The sequence below is a fragment of the Oncorhynchus nerka genome, linkage group LG28 (assembly GCF_034236695.1).
Source record: "Oncorhynchus nerka isolate Pitt River linkage group LG28, Oner_Uvic_2.0, whole genome shotgun sequence".
NCBI lineage: Eukaryota > Metazoa > Chordata > Actinopteri > Salmoniformes > Salmonidae > Oncorhynchus > Oncorhynchus nerka.
Genome location: NC_088423.1, coordinates 79,826,171 through 79,850,975, shown reverse-complemented (window position 1 = coordinate 79,850,975; position 24,805 = coordinate 79,826,171). Strand labels below are relative to the sequence as shown.

The window sequence follows — 24,805 nt, the reverse complement described above, 5'->3', positions numbered from 1 at the left end:
AATGTCTAAAATGTAAATGCAGTATGAGTCAAACTGGTTATTTTCAAACCTCAACCAACCTTCTACTTTCTACTGAGGTGTGGAGCCTGGTGTTCTCAGGTCTCAGAGTCTTAGGTCTGTCAATGAGGATGGAAGTCACTTCACATCCTCTGCAAAACAGCAGATTTCTCCACGATGAAATAAAACAGTTGAACGGAAAAATATATATTCAGCACAGAAAAAAGGCTGGAATGCCCAATTACTGGAGCAACAAGAGAGATAACTACAATAGAATCACGTATGTCTCATGTGTTTTTGTTTAAGCCTGCCCAGCTCTTTGTTAACATGGAGAGAGGCACTCTGAGCTGGGTTGGTCTGGAACAATTCTGTCGGGGAGTCTTTGATGGATTGTGCTGCTTCAGCTATGCTTACTTGTATTTCTGTTATTCAAGGGGCTTCGTTAAACTATACTAAGATGTTTAATCCTTGAGTCTTTCCTGAAGAGAAGAATACTCCTAAAGGGAGAAATCATGTTTTATGAAAATGATTTACTATGTGTATCATGCTGCAGCATGGCTGTCATGACAGAGAGAAAAGAGAAAGAGAGAGAGAGAGAGAGAAAGAGAGAGAGAGAAAGAGAGCTGGACCTCAGCCTGCCAGGACAGATTAAGACAGACAGCCAGATGGCCAGGCCAGGCCAGCTCTTTGAAGCCCTGCAGAACATCCATTACAGAAATCTGCAGCGCTAGGCTGAGATGTAGTGCAGAGCGAGAGTGGAGTTAAGCAGGACCTAGGGCCCCAAGAGAGAGAATGGATCCCAGTCCAGGGTCCTGGTTCCCCCAGAGAGAATAGAACCCAGCTCAGAGTCCGCAGAGAAACACTAGAGCCCAGCAGTTCCTTCGCTGCAGTCAGATCTCATGAGTTCTCACTGCACCAATATTCATTATTACACACAAGCACAGAGCTCAGCTCACACTCGCCTATATTTGGTTAAATTTAACTTCACCTGACTACAACAACACAAGGGGAACTATAGCTATGGACTCAAGCAGTTCAAGGTATCTACAGTAACTCCCAGCCCACCACAGTATAATATTACCGTGAGTTACGGCAGAGCCGTAAACAAATACTTTTACTCATGAAACCACAAGAGGACATCGGCCAAGTATTTCATAGGAATATTACTGAAGGTTCCACAGTTCCCACAGGCTAACCAGGAAATTACATTTTAAATGGTTAGATTGAAGGAAAAAAAATGGAATGAAATGTATCAAATATATAAATCAAGGCTGAGCATATCAAACTCAGAGCCATATATACATGCCATTCTTTGGGGGGGATATAGCATATCTAACCTACCCCTGTTCACTACTCACCTTTTCTAACACATAATTTTCACATCCCTCATCCATTAAAACAGACAGAAACAGTATAAAGAAATGTCTTTAAATATATTTTATAAGATGCGCTACTTATGCGTTGGCATTTTAAATATAAAACATCTTATTACTTTTATCTTATTACTTTAATCTTATTACATTCTCATGACATTATTTCAAAAAAAAGTTTAACATATTATTCACTGAATATATACAGCTCTTTTTTCTGGTTAAAGACTTTAGTAGGGTTTAAAAATTCCAGATATCCCAGTCAGAAGATTCCCAGAATTAGGAGAAAATAAGCAGGAAATCGAGAATTCAGCAATAAGGATTTCTGGAAATCCAGGACATTTTGGGAAAGTTTCAGGAAATTTGCAACCGTACACATTAGTTAATTCTCAACAACACAACACAACAGTATCCTGATGCTACACGACCGTGGAAAGATCTCTAGTCTACTGGGATGACTGGTTGTGGTTCTTCCTTTCCTGCCAGGACTTCTTCCTCAGGTCCAGCTCAGTGTCTGTGAAGGCTGCTGGGCCCCAGTTAGTCATCCTCTGTGGTCCTTTATCGCCTTCACAGACATACACAGACAGAAGGAGAAAGAAAACATCACAGACTGTATTCAAACAATAGAACAAAGTCATCAATAGCATTGTAATATGAGTATGGGGATGAGAACAGAACAGAACATGAACATGCAGTGGAGGACATTCTACTATGGTGATGTTGGCCTCTCATTCTTACTTACCTGGCTGGATGAGACGGACCAGTCCCTCATGCTTGGCCACCTTGTCTTTCCAGCTCTTGGTCTTATTAGCTGCCTGCTCCAGTTTCATTCTCACCTCCTGTAACACAAACACACACACAGAGTGTATCCATATATCTCAATGATGGCAAGTACAAGTCTGTTTAAATAATAAATACGTTTTGCTGTTGTTCTTGAAGTAGAGACAGTTCTCAGTGATATCACCACTAGATGGCAACAGAGTGCAAGGAGAGACCTCTATGACGGTTTTGTGTTGAGTCAACAGTTGACAGAGGAGTAATTTGCGAAGAAGCCAAGTTTGGCGCTAGGGACTGTTTCTGGTTCAAACGTCAGGCAGCCTTCCACTGACTCAACACTATGTTCAGCCGAATAAAGACCAGTAGTTGCTCACAGACATATAGGTCTAAAGAAAGTACTTCCTGACAAATTTGTTTTTATCTTGTTTATGAAATGGCCCAGCAATACCTTACTTTAAGTGAAGTGTTAATAGGGGACATGGTCCCTACTAACAGCCATATTGAAACACAGACAGGGTGTTGTTCTCTGACCTCGTACTGCTCCAGTGCTCCGTGCCTCTCTCTCTCAAGACTCTCCAGCTGCAGCATGGCTGCCTGCAGGGCCATCTCCTTGGCCAGCCGGTCGCTCTCCAGCTCCTGCTTCTCAGCCTGGGTCTGGGAGATGGCCCTCTGCTGCTGCAGGTGGATCTGCTCTAGCTCCGCCCGCTTGGCTGACTCCTCCTCCAGAAGCCTGGGTACATGCAGAAACCGACACACCACATGAACCAATCACAGACAGACACTCAAACAAATGTTGGGTGCAGTTGCCTGAGAATGTGAATGTTAACATCTATACACAGTCTTCTGATACACAACTGTTTTTGTGCACTAATGTACACTCCATCTGTGTGTGTTGTGTACCACATGGCACCCGTTTCCCTATATAGTGTACTACCTTTAACCAGTGCACATACACTGAGTGTACAAAACATTAGGAACACCTGCTCTTTCCATGACATAGACTGACCAGGTGAATCCAGATGAAAGCTAGGATCTCTTTGTCATGACTGACCACGAGAATCCATAGGTCAGATCAGGTTTGCAATGAATAACTTCAATCAGACCCCATTTCACCCGTAGAGGGGGGAGGAAAGAACTAGGTGATTGACACTCAAGTCATGTTGTAAATCAAGGGAGAAGATCCAGGCTTGCGCTCTCCAAATTCACCAAAGGAATGTGCTTTGTCTCAACAGACCATTTCCCGCTGAAACTCTAACACGTTAAAAAGAAAATAATGGAACAATATTTCTAATGTAGAACGTGGGGAATTGTCAGAGGCGATCTATACAACACAAATGTCATATTGTTTGTTATTTTGTGATGTCATTAAAAAAGGAAATACTGTAACTTGGAAAGTAAACACACAACATGGATAAAGTTTCCATACTATTGGTTGTGCATGTAATATGGAAAATTATTCAAGTGTTTTTGAAAAGAGAGGAATGTGATTTGAGAAGTTATGAGATAATTGTTTTCCAAAACTTTGCACAGTGAGTAATCACCGCCCCAGAGTGAGGTCAGGGAGTGTGCAAGCCAGCCGGAACCGGCTCAAAACATTGAACCAGAAAAAGCGTGAAGCGACAACTACATGTTTAAAATGGTTTGAACTTTGAATCTCAACAGGAGGTGGAGACGATAAACTCACCTCCAGGACAATCACTGGTACGGCTGATTAGCTGTCCTAAGTAAAGTATCTTCAAAAGTGAATTTAAGTAGAGTAACTCTGCTCAAACCAACGCTACTTTCATCACCCCACTGGGAACCCATTGATACAGCTGGCTAGCCTATCATCTAGAATTGTATTTTACCTTTATTTAACTAGGCAAGTCAGTTAAGAACAAATTCTTATTTTCAATGACGGCCTAGGAACAGTGGGTTAACTGCCTGTTCAGGGGCAGAACGACAGATTTGTACCTTGCAACATTTCGGTTACTAGTCCAACGCTCTAACCACTAGGCTACCATGCCACCCCAAGAATGAATGGAAGGAAAATCAACTCTGTAGTTCTGTTTAGGACTACATGACTAGTCACCAGATACCGGACAATTACGAAGAAGGACAACAGTAGAAGAGTTGTTGAAACCATTTTGGACAATCAGAGCCTTACAAGCGTGCCGCGAAAAGGCCCAACACCCTTTCCAAGGCTGCCCTGTTCACTGAGAGATCCCCGGCGAACCCAGGCATTTCACGGAAATACATTCATGAAGTCTTGCTCAAAGCGGGCAGCGGTTCTTGTGCAAAGTATATGGTTATTGTAGGTGACAGTAGGTTCTGAATGTGGCAATGTTAAGTGTCTCTGTCCCGCTCCATCTCTTCTTTAACAAGCATCCATGTTGTTGTCATTCCGCTAGGGACCTGTTTTCAGAGTATTACGTCTCCAGTCAATAACCGGTGTGGAGAGTGTGTGTGTGTTTAGCCTGTGTTCCCATTTAATTAGCTAGTAATTAAATAATTAAACCAATTTGTGGAGTACTGAATCATAATTAAGGCTCAGGTTTTTGCAGATGCAAGGAGGTTACGACTGTTCAGAATGATGATATGACACAAGGTTATGATTAATAAGTTGACTGTTTATAGATGTGATAGGTAAATACCTTTTAGATTTTAATTCGGGAGATGGTAACTCTTTAAAGAACTGCTCTCGTGGTGCCCCAGATCCTAATGAGTTAATTGTTACATTATTCATTTAATTGTATAACAATTAAACATAGTTAGTTAATTAGATAAACATGAGGGCAAAAGGGGAAGTAACTCAATATTAGAAATGTGTTCCCAATGTTTTGTACACTCAGTGTATGGCTGTGAGTGTGTCAAGTGTGTGTCAAGTGTGTGTTGCGTCTCACCTGGTCTGTAGTTTGCACATGGTCTCCTCATCCTGCCTGGCCTGTCTCTCATCCTCTAGTGCATCCTCCAGGCGGTGGTACATGTCCTCCAGCTCCCTGACACGCTGCAGGTACTGCTCCAACTCACTGGACTTCTGGGCCACCTGCTCCTCCATCTGCTGACGAACCTGACAGGGGACAATGGATACACAGTTTGATATGATAATCTGGACACACAGACATGAATGCATGCACGCACACACACGTGCACACACACCACCACAGTACAAAGTAGCATGTGGTGTGCATATGACAATTCTGTTTAGTGTAGATGTTCCCAGATAACTCCACAAATAATACTGCTACTCATAATGTGAGTAATAGTAATACTACTTTGTTATTCATCAAACACAATGATTCAAAGTCATGAGATAAGTCTTGCTGAGCAATATGTTGTTTGCAATGATTCTGAGTATGCACTTCCTGGAACAGAGCTAGAGTGTAGCTTTGTGGTTGGTTACCATTTTCTCTCTCTCCAGGTCCGTTCTGTAGCGGTCCTGCAGGTCAGTCTGGGTCTGTTTTCTCCTCTGCTCCTCCAGAGTTGCTGTGGCCACTGCCTCCTCCAGTTTCTGTCAGGAGCCAAGGGAGAAGAAGCCTTAACACTAGAAAAGCCTGGCCTCAAGGGAACGAGTCACCAACACTCTGGATAACATAAAAACAGCCTAACCAGCTCTGCTAGGGCAAGTAGTGAGGTCAGAGTGAGGTGTTCTCTCATGTCTGGAAGTAGCTAGCAAACGTTAGCTTGGGTGCTTGACTGCCATTGGAGTTGAACGCTCCGATCAACCCTACTCCTTAGCCAGAATGTCCAGTGTGCGCTCTGAATTTACAAACAGACAATCTGACAAAACTCTGGATTTACAAACGCCCCGAGCGCACTCTGGCACTCCAGATTGAATTTACGAACACACCCAAAATCGTAAAATGTCTAGCTAGTCATTTGTTATGCTAACAAGCTAGCAAGAGGTTGCATAGCAACAACATCAACCTCCGGTAGACAGGAGAAGCACTAGTGCTCAACTGAAACGATACCGTTTGTTTAGAGTATACCTTAATTAACTAAGAGTATGTAGTATATACTCATTAAGTATGTATATAGTATGTTAGTATGGGTATTTGAACACAGAAAGTGATTTATTAGACATGATTTAAATAATAACATTAAAAAGACAGCATGGGGGCTTTAAGGAACATTATGAATTTAAGAAAATGCTTTTCAAAAGAACAGAATAGCATATTTTGAGTTTAAATATATTACTGTGGTTTGAGTGTTGCCATGGAATCGCAGTAAATCTGCCAAAATGTTATATTTTGAAATCGAGCTCAATCCTTGTTTAACAAGGATATGTGATTTAGAATCTGCTCTTTCTAATACTATAATACATATCTAGACATCAAAACGTCATACCTGCTTGAGACTCTGTAGGAGAACTTGAACAAGTCACTTTTTGGCATTCCTTCCCCTGCCTCTGTGTCAAGATGTATTACTACCACTACACTGCTGTTGGTTTCCATTACCATAAGTATTTATCCATTTATGCTGCTACTGGTCATTACTACTCCTGTTTACATGAATATATTACCATTAGTATATGTCACGGATCCCTCTGGAACTGTGTCATTACGCACACCTGGTCCCCATTTCCTTGATTAGTAATTGTTCACCATGGTCTTGTCAATTGTGTATTTATTCGAGGTACTCCTCGCTCTTTCGTTTGGGTCTCAACCCTGTGTTTTGTATACGTGTTTGTTTGGGCTTTGTCCCCATGGCTTGACATGGCACGCTGTTATTTGGGTAAATAAAAACCCCTGTTACCTATTTCTGCGCCTGTATCCCTTTATACCAGGGGTGTCAAAGTCAAATGGACGGAGGGCCAAATAAAAAAATCAGCTACAAGACGAGGGCCGGACTGTTCGAATGTTCATTGAAAATTTTTTAAATGACGCATATAGTCTAGTGAACCTAATTGAACCTACTGAAAACCTAACAAATATATTACAATATGATCAGATAAATAAAGCAATATTTTCTTATGGCTCTGTCAGTAATCTTTAATTTTCAACAGACACAAAAGACAAATTTCCTTTATATAAATATCCCCATAACATGAACATTAAATGAAAGAAACCGGTATTCAAGGCACCATCAGTAGACTATATTTTCTATTTTAGCAAAAGTGGGCTAAATTTACTTCAAAGAAAAAACAATAATAGCAATTTTCTATCATCCACTCAACTGAAATATTTTTAAAATATAATTGGATTGAAATACAAAAAAATAAAGTGCAAAAATCTATTAATCAAAAACAACACTTTGTTTAAGGAGAAGTAACATGCAGTGAAAACAAATATTAAATTTTAACTTTTAAACTTGAACTGAGTAAAAACTCTAAATATGTGATTGCACAGTAATGTTCACTTGTTTGAGGTTGAGGGTGATACTTGGTGGTGTCCCATCTTTTCCACAAGTTCATCAATGTTCGGGGTAAGGCTCTGAGCTGAAGAAATCCTCAGAATTGAGTGGAGGTGTTCAGCAGTAAGTCGACTTCTGTGTGATGTTTTGTTCAGGTTCATCAAAGAAAACAGTTGTTCACACAGGTATGTGCTGCCAAACATAGACAACGTTTGAGCAGCCTGGATGCGCAGCTGGGGCATTGTGCCGGGAGGAAACGGGCGAACTCCGCAGCACCCACTGCCGCATATTTTGCCCTCAGTGCATCATTGCATTGGAGGTCAATCAACTCCATTTGGAGGTTTGGTGGTGAGCTTTCCACGTCAACAGCAAATGGGTTACCGAGCAGTTCCAACCTGCTTTTTGTGCTTCAAAGTCAGCAAATCGGCGTCGAAAGTCAGCGGCAAGCATACCTATTTTATCAGCCAACTGTGTGCTCGGGAACGCACTGGTAGAGAGCTTCTCTTTCATGGTCTGGCAGCTGGGAAAGTGGCTCAAATTTTCTTTCCGCATCTGCGTCTCCCACAGAGTCAGTTTGGTTTTAAATGCCTTCACTGTACTGTACATATCAGAGATGACACGATCCCGACCCTGCAGCTGCAAGTTTATTGCATTCAGATGACTCGTAATGTCACACAGAAAAGCCATTTCACACAGAAACATTTCGTCTCGGAGTTGTGTTGTGTCTTTCCTTTGCTGTCCAAGAACAGACAAATCTCCTCACGAAGCTCGAAACATCTTTGAAGCACCTTTCCCTGGCTTAGCCATCGCACCTCTGTGTGATAAGGCAAATCACCATGCTCCGTTTCTAACTCCGTCAGAAATGCCTTGAACTGGCGGTGATTCAAACCTTTGGCTCTGATAAAGTTAACTGTGCGCGTGATGATGCTCATTACATGCTCCATTTTCAAGGCTTTACCGCACAACGCTTCCTGGTGTATGATACAATGATAAGCTGTCAGCTCACCTGTCGCGTTTTCCTCTTGCATCTTTTCCCGTATCTTCGCCACCAGTCCGCTCCTGTGTCCACACATCGCAGGTGCTCCGTCGGTTGTCAAACCCACAAGTTTTTCCCAAGGCAGCTCCATCTCATTTACACATCTTGACACCTCTTCATACAAATCATGCCCCGTAGTTGTGCCATGCATAGGACGTAAAGCCAAAAACTCCTCTGTCACGCTTAGGTTGGAGTCCACTCCGCGGATGAAAATTGACAACTGGGCAATGTCAGAAATGTCGGTGCTCTCATCCACAGCCAAGGAATATGCAATAAAATCTTTTCCCTTTTTCACAAGCTGCTCTTTTAGATTGATGGACAACTGGTCTACTCTCTCGGCAATGGTGTTTCTGCTCAGACTCACATTTAAAAAGAGTTGCCTTTTTCTGGGCAAACTTCGTCACAAACTTTAATCATGCAGTTTTTGATGAAATCCCCCTCCGTAAATGGCCGGGCTGATTTAGCGATCTCTTCTGCCAAAATAAAACTGGCCTTGACAGCAGCCTGGCCTTGTGATTTGGCTTTTGAACAGAGCCTGTCGAGATTTGAGGCCTCGTTTTAATTCCTCTGCCTTTTGTAGCCTTTGTTCCATGTCCATATTCTTGTTTTTGTCCGCGTGTTTCGTTTCATAATGTCGTCTCAGATTATACTCTTTCAGTACCGCCACACTTTCTCCACACAGAAGACACACAGGTTTTCCAGCTACCTTCGTGAACATATACTCCGACTCCCACCTTGTTTGAAACCCCCGGTTCTCAGTATCCACCTTCCGTTTTGCCATTTTTGATGGGTATCTGAAAGTTAATTTTACTGTGATGCTGACGACTGCTGTGCCAATAAATATTGAAATGAAGCAGCCTACTGCTCGGTGCGTCACCTTTGCATTGTGGGAAATGTAGTATTGGTGCGTGTAAAAGATCTGCGGGCTGCCGGCTTGCTGCGGGCCGGTTCTAATAATAAATCAAGATCATCCCAGGGGCCGTAAAAAACCTTCTTGCGGGCCGGATGTGGCCCGCGGGCCTTGACTCTGACATATGTGCTTTATACCAACGTGACAGTATATTATCATAGGTATTTATATATTCCTGCTACCAGTCACTTTTCAGCACTTTTCAGCACTGCCATACTGCCCCCGAGTGGTGCAACGGTCTAAGGCACTGCATCTCAGTGGAAGAGGCGTCACTACAGTCCCTGGTTCGAATCCAGGCTGTATCACATCTGACCGTGATTGGGAGTCCCATAGGGCGGCGCACAATTGAAGAATTTGTTCTTAACTGACTTGCCTATTTAAAGAAAGGTTAAAAAAACAACAACGTGTTTGTACTGGCACTGACTCTGTATATAGATTTCTCTTGTTTTTTTATTATACTATTTTTTATATGTCATACTTCACTGTTGGTCAGGGATTGCAAGGTATGCATTTCACTGTACTTGTGCATGTGACAAAAATCCAAACTTTGAATTGCATGCTGCGCTATTAATCAGATTCTTTATATACAATTTATCAATAGATAATATTCTCACCCATCAGCTGCTCCATGGGCGCCCAGTGTGGCAGCCCCCTGCTCCAACCTTTCCAGCCTGCACATGTATGTGTCTTTCAGAGGGGTTGGGATAAAGCAGAAGTCACATTGCAGTTGGACTTTGTGTACATTTGATGAATAAAGTGATATCAATCTTAATCTATTGTCAGTCTTGGCTAACTCGATTATTATTATTATTAATATTATATGTGTGAAATGAATTCCTATATAGTTTAGGTGTAGTTTCGAGGGGCCATCATCTGCCTCACAGGCTGACTGCCAGTGAATGACTGGCAGTGAATGAGGGGCAGGGAGGAATGTCCTCATAAAATTGCTTATAACACAAATTCTGTTTGTGATATTAAGATTCTAACAACAACAGTGTGTTATATATACTTATTTAGGAAAATTCAAGAACGGGGGGACATGGCTTTAAAAATGACAATTAAAAAAGTAAATTCGCTTGATGTCAACTAGATGGTGTTAATTCAGCCATTACACTCTCAACTAAAGGTTACTTTGGGGAAACTGATAGGGAAAATCCCTCAATTCAACAGGCTTTAAAAGGAACTCGTCTTTGAGTTTGGTCTAAAGGAGAAAACAATTATATTGGACAGGCTGCTGCTTTTCAGTGGGACAAGCTACACTCATTAGACTTATCAGACCCCTGTATAATATGTTTATCCTTTAGAATTGTGACAATACAGCAACAAAATAATATAAAAAGATAAGGACTTCTTTCAATTGGACAGTGGTAGTTGATCTGATTTTTAAATCATTTTAGTCATTTAGCATACACTCTTATCCAGAGCGACTTACAGTAGTGAGTGCATATATTTTCATACTCCCCCACCCCCTTGGGAATCAAAACCTCACCCCTGGTGTTGCAAGCGCCATGCTCTACCAACTGAGCTATACAGGATTTGAGTTGAGAACTTGAGTAGAAAAGAATGATGCATAAGAAGAAAAGCTGGGCCTCCAGATGCTGGTGCAAAGGGGGAAGTGGGTAGTCTGAGACAGATCTAGATAACCAGCAGACCAGCACCGGAATACAGGCATCAGCTCTTTCACAGGTGTCCCTGAGCCAGCTACGTTTGCATAAGTGCTTTTCCCCTCTTCTCAGATCTAATGAAAAACAAGGCAACAGTAAAGATGTTGTCCCCCCCGAATGATGCAGACCCCCCCATTGGGCCAATCAGTGTCATTTTGTAAATGCCGGCTCTCTATGGCAAGACGCATCGTTCACCCAAGTTGTCAAAGTCAGGCCAATGCTGTCTGAGATATCGCATCTGACTAACGTATGAACGTACGAACGTACTAACGGACGGAGACAGATCCACAGACCCTTCCCCGATTTTATCATGGGGGACAATGATCTGCTTCTGAAATTAATAAACATTTCTAACATAATATGTTTGATTCACTGCAGTTGGGAATTAAAACCTCTTAGGGATCCCCTATGGCTAGAATCCCGTTAACGGGACCGATTTGACAACATCCAGTAAATTGCAGAGTGTGAAATTCAAAAATACTACATTCGTATTATTAAACATTAATGACGATACAAGTGTTTTACATAATTTAAAAGATAAACTTCTTGTTAATCCAGCCGCTTGGTCAGATTTCAAAAAGGCTTTACGGTGAAAGCATACCATGCAATTATCTGAGGACAGCGCCTCGCATTCAAAAGCATGAAAAACTTTTCCCAACCAAACAGATGCATCACGAAATTCAGAAATAATGCTAAAATGAATTGCTTACCTTTGAAGATCTTCATCTTTTTGCAATCCCAAAGGTCTCAGTTACACAATGAATTGTTGTTTTGTTCGATAAAGTCCTTCTTTATATCCCAAAAATGTCAGTTTATTTGACGCGTTAGATTCAGAAATACACAGGTTCCAACTCACCCAACATGCCTACAAAGGATCTAATAAGTTACCTGTAAACTTGGTCCAAACGTTTCAAACAACGTTTCTAATCCAACCTCAGGTACCCTAAAATGTAAATAATCTATCAAATTTAAGACAGAATAAACTGTTTCCAATACCGGAGAAAAACAACGAGGAGCGCGGTCTCATTCACACGCACCAAAAGACTAGAGTCCACCTGAGTGACACTTAGAAAGAATACAACTACTTCTTCATTTTTCAACAACAAAAAAAAGAACAATTTCTAAAGACTGTTGACATCTAGTGGAAGCCATAGGAACTGCAATCTGGATCCTAATAATTTGGGTTTCCCATAGAAATGCATTGGAAAATCCAATGACCTCAACAACAACAAAAAATCCTGGATGGATTGTCCTCGGGGTTTCGCCTGCCAAATCAGTTCTGTTATACTCACAGACATTATTTTAACAGTTTTAGAAACTTTAGAGTATTTTCTAGTTTACTTTGGGCACCTCAGTCATCCAAACTTCCAAATACTGCCCCCTAGCCTTAAGAAGTTAAGGTATGTTTTCTAGTTTTACACTAGTTAAACATGGGTCAAAGTTAAGCATGAGACTTCACGGTAATGGTGTTCATTAATGAGGAACTGAAACTCCTCTGGGAGTAACAGAAACCACAGCCCCCCCCAGGTAATACTATGAGAGCATCTGAACCATGGTGTGACAAATAACAAATAAACCTTCACTAAATCAATTGTTAATCTAAACAGCAATACTTAACTACTTTGTATTTATATTTGTATACATGTCAAAAGTATATATAATAAAGGGTATAGGAGAAAGCAAGTAGGGAGAGAGAGAGAGATAGAGAGAGGGGTTTTCCTTGACTCGGGAAAGGGAGGGTAGGTAAAGCTCTGACCTTTCATTCTGTCCATTATAATTGAATGTAGTAAAGAGTAGCGAGAACTCGACCATTATAATCAGCCTATTGTCTTTAACAGTCACACCTCCTTCACACAGCCACTGGACTTTTCCATCAAGTTCTTTCACCACAGACTTGAGAAGTACTGAAGCATTTTACAAATACTGTAAAATGCTCTTTATAATATATTTTATACCTTCAGGAGTAGGCTACCTGTAAAATGACATCATGGATCAGGTTTACTGAGGTCAATCGACAACTGGTAGTATAATTCCCAAACTACTATAATAAATAACCCTACAATATAACTACTACAATCACCCCTGATGGATCATGAATGTGTCCGATTTAGTCTGGGTTGTCTCAGCTGAGAGAGTGGAAGAATGTGTGACAGGTCTGTGTAAAATGCTTGGAAACAGGCCTGGATGAGGACAGAACCTGTGCCTTTGACCATAGAATACAATCAACATTGTTAATTGTTAATTAATTCTTAAGGGGCTTACAGCCCCAAGGCAGAGAAGTTAACTGTCATTTACAGGAGACAAACAGAGGACAATAAAAGTGTGATTGGTAACAGGGAGAGGTGTGAGGATTCCCTGTCCTGAGAGAGCAGGTCAGTTTCTGTGGGGGTCTATAGTTCTGAATGAAAGGGGGTTTAACACACTGAATAACATTTTAATGACAAGTAGTGTGAAGCTACATAGCAATTATGTGAGAGAGAGAGGGAGAGTGAAAGAGACAGAAAGCGAGAGAGCGACAGAGGGCTCTGCTATATAAATGGATGGAAAGTGGTGTTTGGGGAAAAACATACAACATTGTAAAATCCACGTACACAACAAGTGTGCGGTTAAAATGGGCAAAAAAAACGCAGACTTCTTTCCACAGGGCCGTGGAATGAGACAGGGATGCAGCTTGAGCCCCACCCTCTTCAACATATACTGTATATTAACGAAAAGTTCATATACAGAGACGGCCACCTCGCTTCGCAATCTTAGGAAACAACATTGCCGCAGAAGGGGCAGATGGAGTAGTCTTCTGGCCAGGCTCCGTAGACGGGCACATCGCCCACCGCTCCCGAGTATACTACTCTCTCGTCCAGTCTCTTGACAACAAGGTAGATGAAATCCGAGCAAGTGTTGCCTTCCAGAGAGACAACAGAGATTGTAACATTCTCTGTTTCACGGAAACATGGCTCACTCGGGATACGTTATCAGAGTCGGTACAGCCACATGGTTTCTTCACGCATTGCGCCGACAGAAACAAACATCTCTCTGGTAAGAAGAAGGGCTGGGGTGTATGCTTATGATTAACGAGTCGTGGTGTGATCATAACAACATACAGGAACTCAAGTCCTTTTGTTCACCTGACCTAGAATTCCGTACAATAAAATGCCGACCGCATTATCTACCAAGAGAATTCTCTTCGATTATAATCACAGTCGTGTATATCCCGCCCCAAGCAGACACCTCGACGGCCCTAAAAGTACTTCATTTGACTTTGTAAACTGGAAACCACATATCCTGAGGCTGCATTTATTGTAGCTGGGGATTTTAACAAGGCTAATTTGAAAACAAGGCTCCCTAAATTTTATCAGCATATCAAATGGTCAAACCGGGCTGGCAAAATTTTGGATCATTGTTACTCTAACTTCTGCGATGCATACAAAGCCCTCCCTTGCCCTCCTGACCACGACTCCATTTTGTTGCTCACAGCCTATAGACAGAAACTAAAACAGGAAACACCCGTGCTCAGGTCCGTCCAATGCTGGTCCGACCAATCTGATTCCACGCTTCAAGATTGCTTCGATCACGTGGACTGGGATATGTTCCGGATAGCGTCGAACAACAACATTGATGTATACACTGATTTGGTAAGCGAGTTTATTAACAAGTGCATCGGTGATGTTGTACCCACAGCGACTATTAAAACCTTCCCCAACCAGAAACCGTGGATTGATGGCAGCATTTGCACAAAACTGAAAGTTTCGAACCACTGCTTTTAATCAGGGCAAGGCGACCGGAAACATGACCGAATACAAACAGTGTAGCTATTCCCTCCGCAAGGCAATCAAACATGCTAAGCGTCAGTATAGAGACAAAGTAGAGTTGCAATTCAACGGCTCAGACACAAGAGGTATGTGGCAGAGTCTACATTCAATCACGGACTACAAAAAGAAAACCAGCCCCGTCGCGGACCCCGATGTATTGCTCCCAGACAAACTAAACAACTTATTTACTCGCTTTGAGGACAATACAGTGCCACTGACACAGCCCGCTACCAAAACCTGCGGGCTCTCCTTCACCGCAGCCAAAGTGAGTAAAACATTTAAACGTGTTAACCCTCGCAAGGCTGCCGGCCCTGAAGGCATCCCTAGCCGCGTCCTCAGAGCATGCGCAGACCAGCTGGCTGGTGTGTTTACAGACAAATTATATCAATCCCTATCCCAGTCTGCTATTCCCACATGCTTCAAGAGGGCCACCATTGTTCGAGCTAAACGACTATCGCCCCGTAGCACTCACTTCCGTTATCATGAAGTGCTTTGAGAGACTAGTCACGGATCATAACATCTACACCCTACCCGACACCCTAGACCCACTCCAATTTGCTTACCTCCCCAATAGGTCCACAGATGACGCAATCGCAATCACACTGTACGCTGCCCTAACCCATCTGGACAAGAGGAATACTTATGTAAGAATGCTGTTCATTGATTACAGCTCAGCATTTAACACCATAGTACCCTCCAGACTCGTCATTAAGCTTGAGATCCTGGGTCTCGACCCCGCCCTGTGTAACTGGGTCCTGGACTTTCTAACGGGACACCCCAGGTGGTGAGGGTAGGAAACATCTCCACCCAGCTGATCCTCAACACTGGTGCCCCACAAGGGTGCGTTCTCAGCCCTCTCCTGTACTCCCTGTTCACCCAAGACTGCGTGGCCATGCACGCCTCCAACTCAATAATCAAGTTTGCAGACGACACTACAGTGGTAGGCTTGATTGCCAACAACGATGAGACGGCCTACAGGGAGGAGGTGAGGGCCCTCTGAGTGTGGTGTCAGGAAAATAACCTCACACTCAACGTCAACAAAACAAAGGAGATGATCGTGGACTTCAGGAAACAGCAGAGGGAGCACCCCCCATATCCACATCGACGGGACAGTAGTGGATAAGGTGGAAAGTTTTAAGATCCTTGGCGTACACATCACGGACAAACTGAAATGGTCCACCCACACAGACAGAGTGGTGTAGAATGCGCAACAGCACCTCTTCAACCTCAGGAGGCTGAAGAAATTTGGCTTGTCACCAAAAACACTCACAAACCTTAACAGATGCACAATCGAGAGCATCCTGTCGGGCTGTATCACCGCCTGGTACGGCAACTGCTCCGCAAAACAACCGTAAGGATCTCCAGAGGGTAGTGAGGTCTGCACAATGTATCACCGGGGGAAAACTACCTGCCCTCCTTGACACCTACACCACCCGATGTCACAGGAAGGCCAAAAAGATCATCAAGGACAACAACCACCCGAGCCACTGCCTGTTCACCCCGCTAACATCCAGAAGGCGAGGTCAGTACAGGTGCATCAAAGCTGGGACAGCTTCTATCTCAAGGCCATCAGACTGTTAAACAGCCATCACTAACACTGAGTGGCTGCTGACAACATACTGACTCAAATCTCTAGCCACTTTAATAATAAAAAAATGGATGTAAAAAATTTATCACTAGTCACTTTAAACAATGCCACTTTATTTCATGTTTACATACCCTACATTACTCATCTCATATCTATATACTGTACTCTATACCATCTACTGCATCTTGCCTATGTCATTCGGCCATCGCTCATCCATATATTTACAGTGGGGCAAAAAAAGTATTTAGTCAGCCACCAATTGTGCAAGTTCTCCCACTTAAAAAGATGAGAGAGGCCTGTAATTTTCATCATAGAAAATCCAGAAAATCACATTGTATGATTTTTAATGAATTTATTAGCAAATTATGGTGCAAAATAAGTATTTGGTCAATAACAAAAATGTATCTCAATACTTTGTTATATACCCTTTGTTGGCAATGACAGAGGTCAAACGTTTTCTGTAAGTCTTCACAAGGTTTTCACACACTGTTGCTGGTATTTTGACCCAGATCAGTCGTCCTGGTCCCTTTGCAGAAAAACAGCCCCAAAGCATGATGTTTCCACCCCCATGCTTCACAGTAGGTATGGTGTTCTTTGGATGCAACTCAGCATTCTTTGTCCTCCAAACACAACGAGTTGAGTTTTTACCAAAAAGTTATATTTTGGTTTCATCTGATCATATGACATTCTCCCAATATTCTTCTGGATCATCCAAATGCTCACTAGCAAACTTCAGACGGGCCTGGACATGTACTGGCTTAAGCAGGGGGACACGTCTGGCACTGCAGGATTTGAGTCCCTGGCGGCGTAGTGTGTTACTGATGGTAAGCTTTGTTACTTTGGTCCCAGCTCTCTGCAGGTCATTCACTAGGTCCCCCCGTGCGGTTCTGGGATTTTTGCTCACCGTTCTTGTGATCATTTTGACCCCACGGGGTGAGATCTGGGGTGGAGCCCCAGATCGAGGGAGATTATCAGTGGTCTTGTATGTCTTCCATTTCCTAATAATTGCTCCCACAATTGATTTCTTCAAACCAAGCTGCTTACCTATTGCAGATTCAGTCTTCCCAGCCTGGTGCAGGTCTACAATTTTGTTTCTGGTGTCCTTTGACAGCTCTTTGGTTAATAAACAAGTAGAGAGAGAGAGAGAGAGAGAGAGAGAAAGGCTATGTGCACACTGCCCACAAAAAGAGATGGAAAGTGAGCTGCACTTTCTAACCTCCAGCCAAATGTATGATCATATAAGAGACATATTTCCCTCAGATTACACAGACCCACAAAGAATTTGAAAAAAAAATGTTTTTTGATCAACTCCCATATCTATTAGGTGAAATACCACTGAGTGCCATCACAGCAGCAATATTTGTGACCTGTTACCACAAGAAAAGGACAAGTGAAGCACAAAAAACAATGTAAATACAACCCATATTTATGTTTATTTATTTTCCCTTTTGTACTTCAACTATTTGCACATTGCACAAATGTCTACTATTTTACTGTTAATTTCTGATTTTTTATTTCACTTTTGTTTATTATCTATTTCACTTGCTTTGGCAATGTAAACACATGGTTCCCATGCCAATAAAGCCCTTTGAATTGAATTGACAGAGAGAGGAGAGAGGGACAGAGGGAGCGAAACACAGAGAGAGAGAGAGAGGGACAGAGAAATAGACCGTACCTTCGTCATGGACTCCAGCTGTCTATGCTTGTTTTCATTGGCTATCTGCAGCAGCCTCATCCTCTCCTCCAGCTCCCCCTGCTCGGCCTGCTGTTTCTGCCTGAGCTCCCTGCGCCGTAGCCTGGCCTCACGGTGCAGAGAGGGCAGGCCCAACCTCAGCAGCTGGATGCATGTTTGGATGGCTGGGAGGGGAAGTGAGGAGAGGAGAGTCAGATAAAGAAAGGCTGGCTGCTTTATCTAATGCAGCGCCCTCACACCCTGATACACTCACATCACTCTGGCCCAGCTGTATGTTTAAGTTCCTCTGAGATTTAAAATAAACCCTAATGTGGTGAGAAAAAAGCTTTGCTGTTTACAGAATATGTTAAGATGGTGGTGAGGGATTGGTCACTTTACCTTGAATCCATTCTTGTTTCCTCTTCTTATCTGATGCGCTGATCTCAAAGCTTTTGTCGCTGCACTTGACTATAAAGAGGCATTTCTTCCCCTCCTTGTCTGGTAGAGACTGCAGAGAGAACAAGACGTCACACACTAACTGCACACTTCCTTGCGTTGACCACATTAACCCTCTAGAGTTTGATGAAACATTGAATTTGTGACTCATTTCAGGAAACTAGGTGTATGTCGTGTGTCACTACTTCACAGGAGAGCCCTTTGAACGTATTTTTTTTGGGGGGCAGAAATGCCTTCTGGAACATGTGAACTTTCATGTGCCTTAATAACAAACTTGTGGGCCTCCCGAGTGTGCCATTAGAGATTCTGGGTATGAGTCCAGTCTCTGTCCCAGCCGGCCGTGACCGGGAGACCCATGGGGCGGTGCACAATTGGCCCAGTATCGTCCGGGTTAGGGGAGGGTTTGGCCTGCAGGGGTATCTTTGTCCAATCGCACACTAGCGACTCCTGTGGCGGGCCAGGCACTGTGCACGCAGACACGGTCGCCAGGTGTGCGGTGTTTCCTCCGACACATTGGTGTGGCTGGCTTCCGGGTTAAGTGGGCATTGTGTCAAGAAACAGTGCGGCTTGGTTGGGTTGTGTTTTGGAGGACGCACGGCTCTCGACCTTCGCCTCTTCAGAGTCCGTACAGGAGTTGCAGCGATGAGACAAGACTGTAACTACCACAAAATACCACAAAATTGGGTAGAAAAAAGGAAAAAAAAAAAAAAAATCAAAAGATAAAAAAACAACATTTACAAGCTTGTATGCCATCTGTAAATACTAATAAAATTGTTAAATTATGAGCCTAGTTGGTTTAGCCACAGAAAAAGACAGGAACGTTCCCGCTAGCCATGATTGGCTGAGATAATGGATGGGCTGGACATGCCGAGAGATGAGTTCGGATTGGTCTGCCATGTAGCACGATTCTGTCTATAACATGAGCTGGTCAGAATGTGTAGGTAATCCTTTCTAACACAGCTTTTTTGAAAGATAACACGTAGTAGAACTGCAAAGGTGTTAGTCTCCACTTTCTGGAGGACCGAGTTTTGAAATCAGAATGCGGACGCTACAGACGTTTTCGTGAAAATACTGTTTTTTCGGGATGTTTCATGGTCTGACAAACACCGCTCTAGCCCTGCCACCTTTTAGCGCAGATGCGGAAGAGCAATATCGGTGGATGGGGTGGATTGAGACACAGCCCATGCAAAAAAACATATATCTCTAACTTAAACAGATAGATTTTGATGGGGATTGTTTTATTATGTTAATTATATTTACATGGGGCCGCGGAAATCGTAGCCTATGGGTTAACAATGCCAAAGGAAGCTGGTTAACAAAGGTGGGCTAGCATGCATTCCAACGCTTCACACAATTTATTTAGGAGTTAAATGATAGCATTAAGAGTGACCAATGGAATAATACATTGTTATTACCTCCACACAACAGTTGCGGTCCAGCAAAATTTCCCCCTTCTTGTCAGTGAGGTCCTCACTCACATAGTATGACATAGAGTTTGGTCCAAGCACAAACCAGCGCTCTGTCCAATTTTTCCTTTTGTGGCCTTTTTTCATCATGTAGCCCTTCAGGAAAAAATACATGAATCTGTCACACTCAGGATTGTAATATCTTATCTATATCCATTTTATTGTTACCCCCAGCAGAGGTCTGAAAGAGGTCAGTGTAGAGTAGACAGTCACTGTGTCCCAACTAGCACCCTATTCCCTATGTAGTGCAGTACTTTTGAACAGAGCCCTATGGGTTCTGGTTAAAAGTATTGCACTACATAGGGAATATGGTCCCATTTGGGATGCATAAAGAGTAGAGAGAGAGGGTACCGCAGGCGAACCTGTCTGAGAACATCCAGTATGAGCTCCTGGAAGACCTCAGAGATGCCCATGGACAGGGTCTGGCGGTTCATGCCCTTACTAAAGTGGCCCATGCCAACCAGCTCTATCAGCTCCCAGGCACTCAGGCATTGCTGCTTCCTGTTCAACATGAGCTTGTAATCATCAAACCTCTCCTGATTCCAAATGCCTCCCATGGCCTCCATCAGCTTCCGCAGGAAGTACTCAATCTGGAGGGGGGAGGAGAGGAGGGGAGGAGGAAAGGACACAGCTAGTCAGTCCTGTGGTATGAATGGGAATTATTTTAACTGGAAGAGCATAATTACTGCTGAACAAATAAGATATGTATGTGCATTAGAGGTGTTGTCTTGTGTCTCACTTCCTCTGTGATGATGACCAGTGGGTACCTGTCTTCAGACAGGAAGTTGAAGATGCACCAGACCTTGAAGGCATCATCGTTGGAGATGAGAAGATGGCTCATGTTGATGTTTTTCTTGAAACACAGTGTCCAGCACACATTGTTGAACTCCAGTATGTCAAAGTTATCCCTAACCTGTAATTAACATAAACAAAGCCAACATTTATACGAAACAGAATAAAACAACTTCCCCTATTTTTCTTCAACATACTATAAGTAAGGGCAATAAGATTAAAAAGGGTCAGTAGTAGCCTAATATTTCTCTGCCCTACGTTTTAGCCCACATGATGTGAAGTACAAACATAATGTTCTTCGTCTCTTCATTTCAATTCAAGTCAGATTCCGGAGGAGAAAGGCAAGGAAATAGCCCCCAAGTACAAATAGCGCTAGGACTAAAGCAGTTTACTAATTGACATCAGTGTTGGTGTTATTGCTATGGAAACAGTTGGCAAGCCTTGCAAGTCTACAGATGTGGGCTATATCTGATGGTCTGCCAACTCGAGAACGGAGGACAAAAACTTTGAAGATCACTTCTTGTTTTATCACTGGTGATTACAAAGTCAGTGGATTCATTACCAATGATGACTGCTTGAATATTAATAAGGACATCAGTAATTATTATCTCTCCGATGCCAATAGATGGGCCTTTAAAATCTTACTTCCCATGCACTGCCGAAGTCATAATAAAACTCCTTGTATGCTATTTTTTTATCTCACTCAAGTCGTGTTCTGATTGAGTCGGTCTCTATAAATTTGCTATCACAAAAAGGCTCCCAGGCCCCAAAAAGTTTGAGAACCCCTGCAATACGAGTAACAACAAAGTGTTTACCAATCAGATTGTGAAGCTTTTCTAGAGAACAAACTCAGCAAAAACCAAAGACTCTGCATCATGCAATCATCATGTTCTGGAATAGATCTATAGTAGTGTGCATGTTAACCCTTCACTTCTAAATGCAATGTATGACACATGAGGAAATGGTAGTAGCGGATGTAAGTTGAATGGACGTTTGTTTTGAAATGAAGGCTATATTTTCTTGTACTCGTTGCAGTAGTTTTCAGCACACATGTTTTTTTCATTCGATAACTCACAATGGTGGGTCTCACACCTCCTTGATGGCTGTGAAACAGAACGATTCTGCCACTCACACAGTAGACATACCATAACAATGGCAGCCTTGTTCAAGGTCAAACAAATCCTGTTTGCTCCATTTATTTCTCAAAAACCAATACATTTTAATATGAGTGACATGCATATCTTAAAAACTAAGATAAATACTGAAAATAGCAATAACGCTCATCATATTATGAGCAAGGAAAGTTATATACAGAAAAACATTGATTTAAACAAATTTTCTAAAGGCACCCATAAAACACTTCCCATTAAGTCGTATCATCCCCTATGGGGATACGGCACTCCAGAGTTACACCTCATACTCCTAGAGATCTAGAGGCTATGTCCATTCTAGTGGTTATATTTCTATGGACCTAACATCCCAATGAAATCCCCAAACAGAGCCCTCCACTAACAAACCCACTGAAGTGAGGAGAATGACGCAGTAAAATGTCAAACTGACATTGCACTCAGGCTGCTGAGCACCTGCATTGTTAGGAGCTAGTAGCTGCACTTGCTACAACATCTACTAAACTGTGATCAGATAAACTTTGATTTGAAGTCTGCCAACTCCTTGTCACTTTTATTTAATTTAAGTTAGTTAAGAACAAATTCTTATTTTACAATGATGGCCTACCTCAGCCAAACCCTCCCCGGGTGTGATACAGCCTGGGATCAAACCAGGGTCTGTAGTGACGCCTCTAGCACTGAGATGCAGCGACTTAGACTGCTGCGCCACTTGGCATGACAATGAGCAATGGAATTGGAAAGAGCACAAACAAATCTGGGACCAGGCTAGGTGCTCTTACTGCTCACCTTGTCCAGTATGAATCTATTGAGGTAAGGCATGTAACCCTGGTTGGACACAGGGCCCTCATCATCATCCTTAAAATGCTCCTCCAGTGCCACCGGGTCATGGGGTACCTTCATCACGGTGCACAGGTTATGAGAGAGCACCTGTAGAGCCACAGTCAGATCAGATCATGCAGTCAGGGAAACCGTTGCCGTCATAGTAATATCATTCACCAGATATTCCCCCCCCCCCCAATGCTCAGAAGCATTTTATACAGGATATGCACAATGAGTCTGGGGGCGAGGTTACTGTCATACTGGGGGCGAGGTTACTGTCATACTGTTGGTATTCACTTGGCATAGTAGAGATATGACGCTACAGTAATATTGGGGTGTCCAAAGGGATATCAAAAGGATTCCTCATACAAGTGGGCATCATACTTCCATTAACACAATTACATGGAGATTTTTCAAAAGGATCTATGTTTAGTCTAAGATCACATTGACATGCATGACTAAGCATGTGTTGCTGTCAGTTCAAGCATTGCTGCCCAAGCATTACTTCTGTTCCTTCCTGGAAACATCTACAAAAAGGGTGTTGAAAAGTTCCTTGTTGAGATGTAGAGTGAAGTAAATATATAAAAATAAATCTTATGATATTTATAAACAAGCCACTCATTAACATCTATAATCTAGACAAACCGAACAGACTGGACTGTCTGAAAAATAATATTAACAATGGATGGTTGACAACATTTCCCGAGCCGAGTTCACTATGCAGTGTTGCGATAGCTCAGGTGGAATTTAGGTGCTGAATGAAAGGTGAAAAGACAACATTTCCAGACATTGAAAATACTTATTTTCTGGATGTCGAAAGTATGTATATACACGTCTATGATTGGTTCAGGTTTTGTCCAGTCCGGACCAAAAATCAACGTCCAACGTCCTTGGATGTTGAAATCAAGGCCTGTCTGGACTGCACCAAAATGAAACACAAAAAAATACAGTCAGTGCAGACAGCACCAAAAAACGGACCAAAGAAATACGTCCATGAGACGTTGAGGTCGGTAAATGTTTAGTGGAGTGTCTTCATCAGAGCCTGGCTGGTACACAGACCACCAGGCAGACAGACAGACACAGACAGGAAAAGAAGACCTAGCCTTCCAAAGCAGTGCCCCTTGCCTTTTACAATCTCAACACTTTTACTGTAGATTCTGTTCAAATTACAGAATATCGCGGGTAAAGCAAGATTATCATCAAGGCATGCATGTCCCACATTCATGGGTATCTGTCAATCAACAAAGGCTATTTCCATAGAACCATTGTTATTCCTGTTTTTGTGAGAAAATGCTAGACATAGACATGAGTAAGAGAAAATACTACTGATATAAGCAGAAACTGAGTAGCCTGTGAGTTGAGGGACAGCAGAAGTTTGTCTTTACTTTGTTGTCGATGTTGCCGACTTGAATTATCACTTGGCAGTTGACACAAAATTCCCTAATGTGAGGGAAGCGAAGCAACACAAAAGTATAGTGTATAGTGAATTATACATGGTCAAATATTTTTTTTATCCAACTGCTCAGAACTTTTTGTTTGGGTCTGATATTCGGATCAGCTAAATGAGAAAATATTCCACGGTTAGAATTAATTTAGATTTCGGTTAATTTATCAAAAAGCAAACAATCGTTAATTTGACTTCATTATGAAATAATACTGTAGGCCTAATTACTACGCTTTAAAGCCTACCTTAAGCTGTGATTTGGACACTTTCCCACTTTGATCCACGTCCAAGGCTGTGAATGCGTGCCATATTGACTTCAGAAGTTCATCTCGTAGCAGTCCCATGTTCGTAGCCCCTAGTGCGCTCGATGTCAAAGTAAAGCTGCAACTTTTTCGGACACTGACACATAAGACAGTCACGTGATCGAGTGTCGAAGCAGGAAACTGACACCGTATCACCCAATGAGTGTGGGCTCTACATAGCGCATAGTTGTGAAGCTTTCATCAGTATTCAATTGTGATGAGTAAACGGTCAATTGGCAACAAATAAT

At 42.5% G+C, this 24,805-nt stretch overlaps 1 protein-coding gene across 2 annotated transcripts; it reads right to left on the bottom strand.

Moving 5' to 3' along the window:
- Positions 1–1,419: 1,419 nt before the first annotated feature.
- On the bottom strand, positions 1,420–24,641 carry LOC115113743 (switch-associated protein 70-like). Of its 2 annotated transcripts, XM_029641701.2 has the most exons (12): positions 24,501–24,641; positions 22,779–22,919; positions 20,813–20,986; positions 20,436–20,663; positions 20,023–20,169; positions 18,551–18,659; positions 18,155–18,336; positions 5,527–5,634; positions 5,027–5,193; positions 2,676–2,874; positions 2,110–2,206; positions 1,420–1,932 (listed from the first exon to the last, which is right to left on the bottom strand). In XM_029641701.2, exons 1-12 carry the CDS (start codon positions 24,597–24,599, stop codon positions 1,814–1,816), a joined length of 1,770 nt encoding a protein of 589 aa, XP_029497561.1. In that variant the 5' UTR covers positions 24,600–24,641; the 3' UTR covers positions 1,420–1,813. The 2 variants fall into 2 exon arrangements, with proteins under 2 accessions (XP_029497561.1, XP_029497562.1); XM_029641702.2 differs by lacking the exon at positions 22,779–22,919 and having other exon boundaries at positions 24,501–24,640.
- Positions 24,642–24,805: the final 164 nt, after the last annotated feature.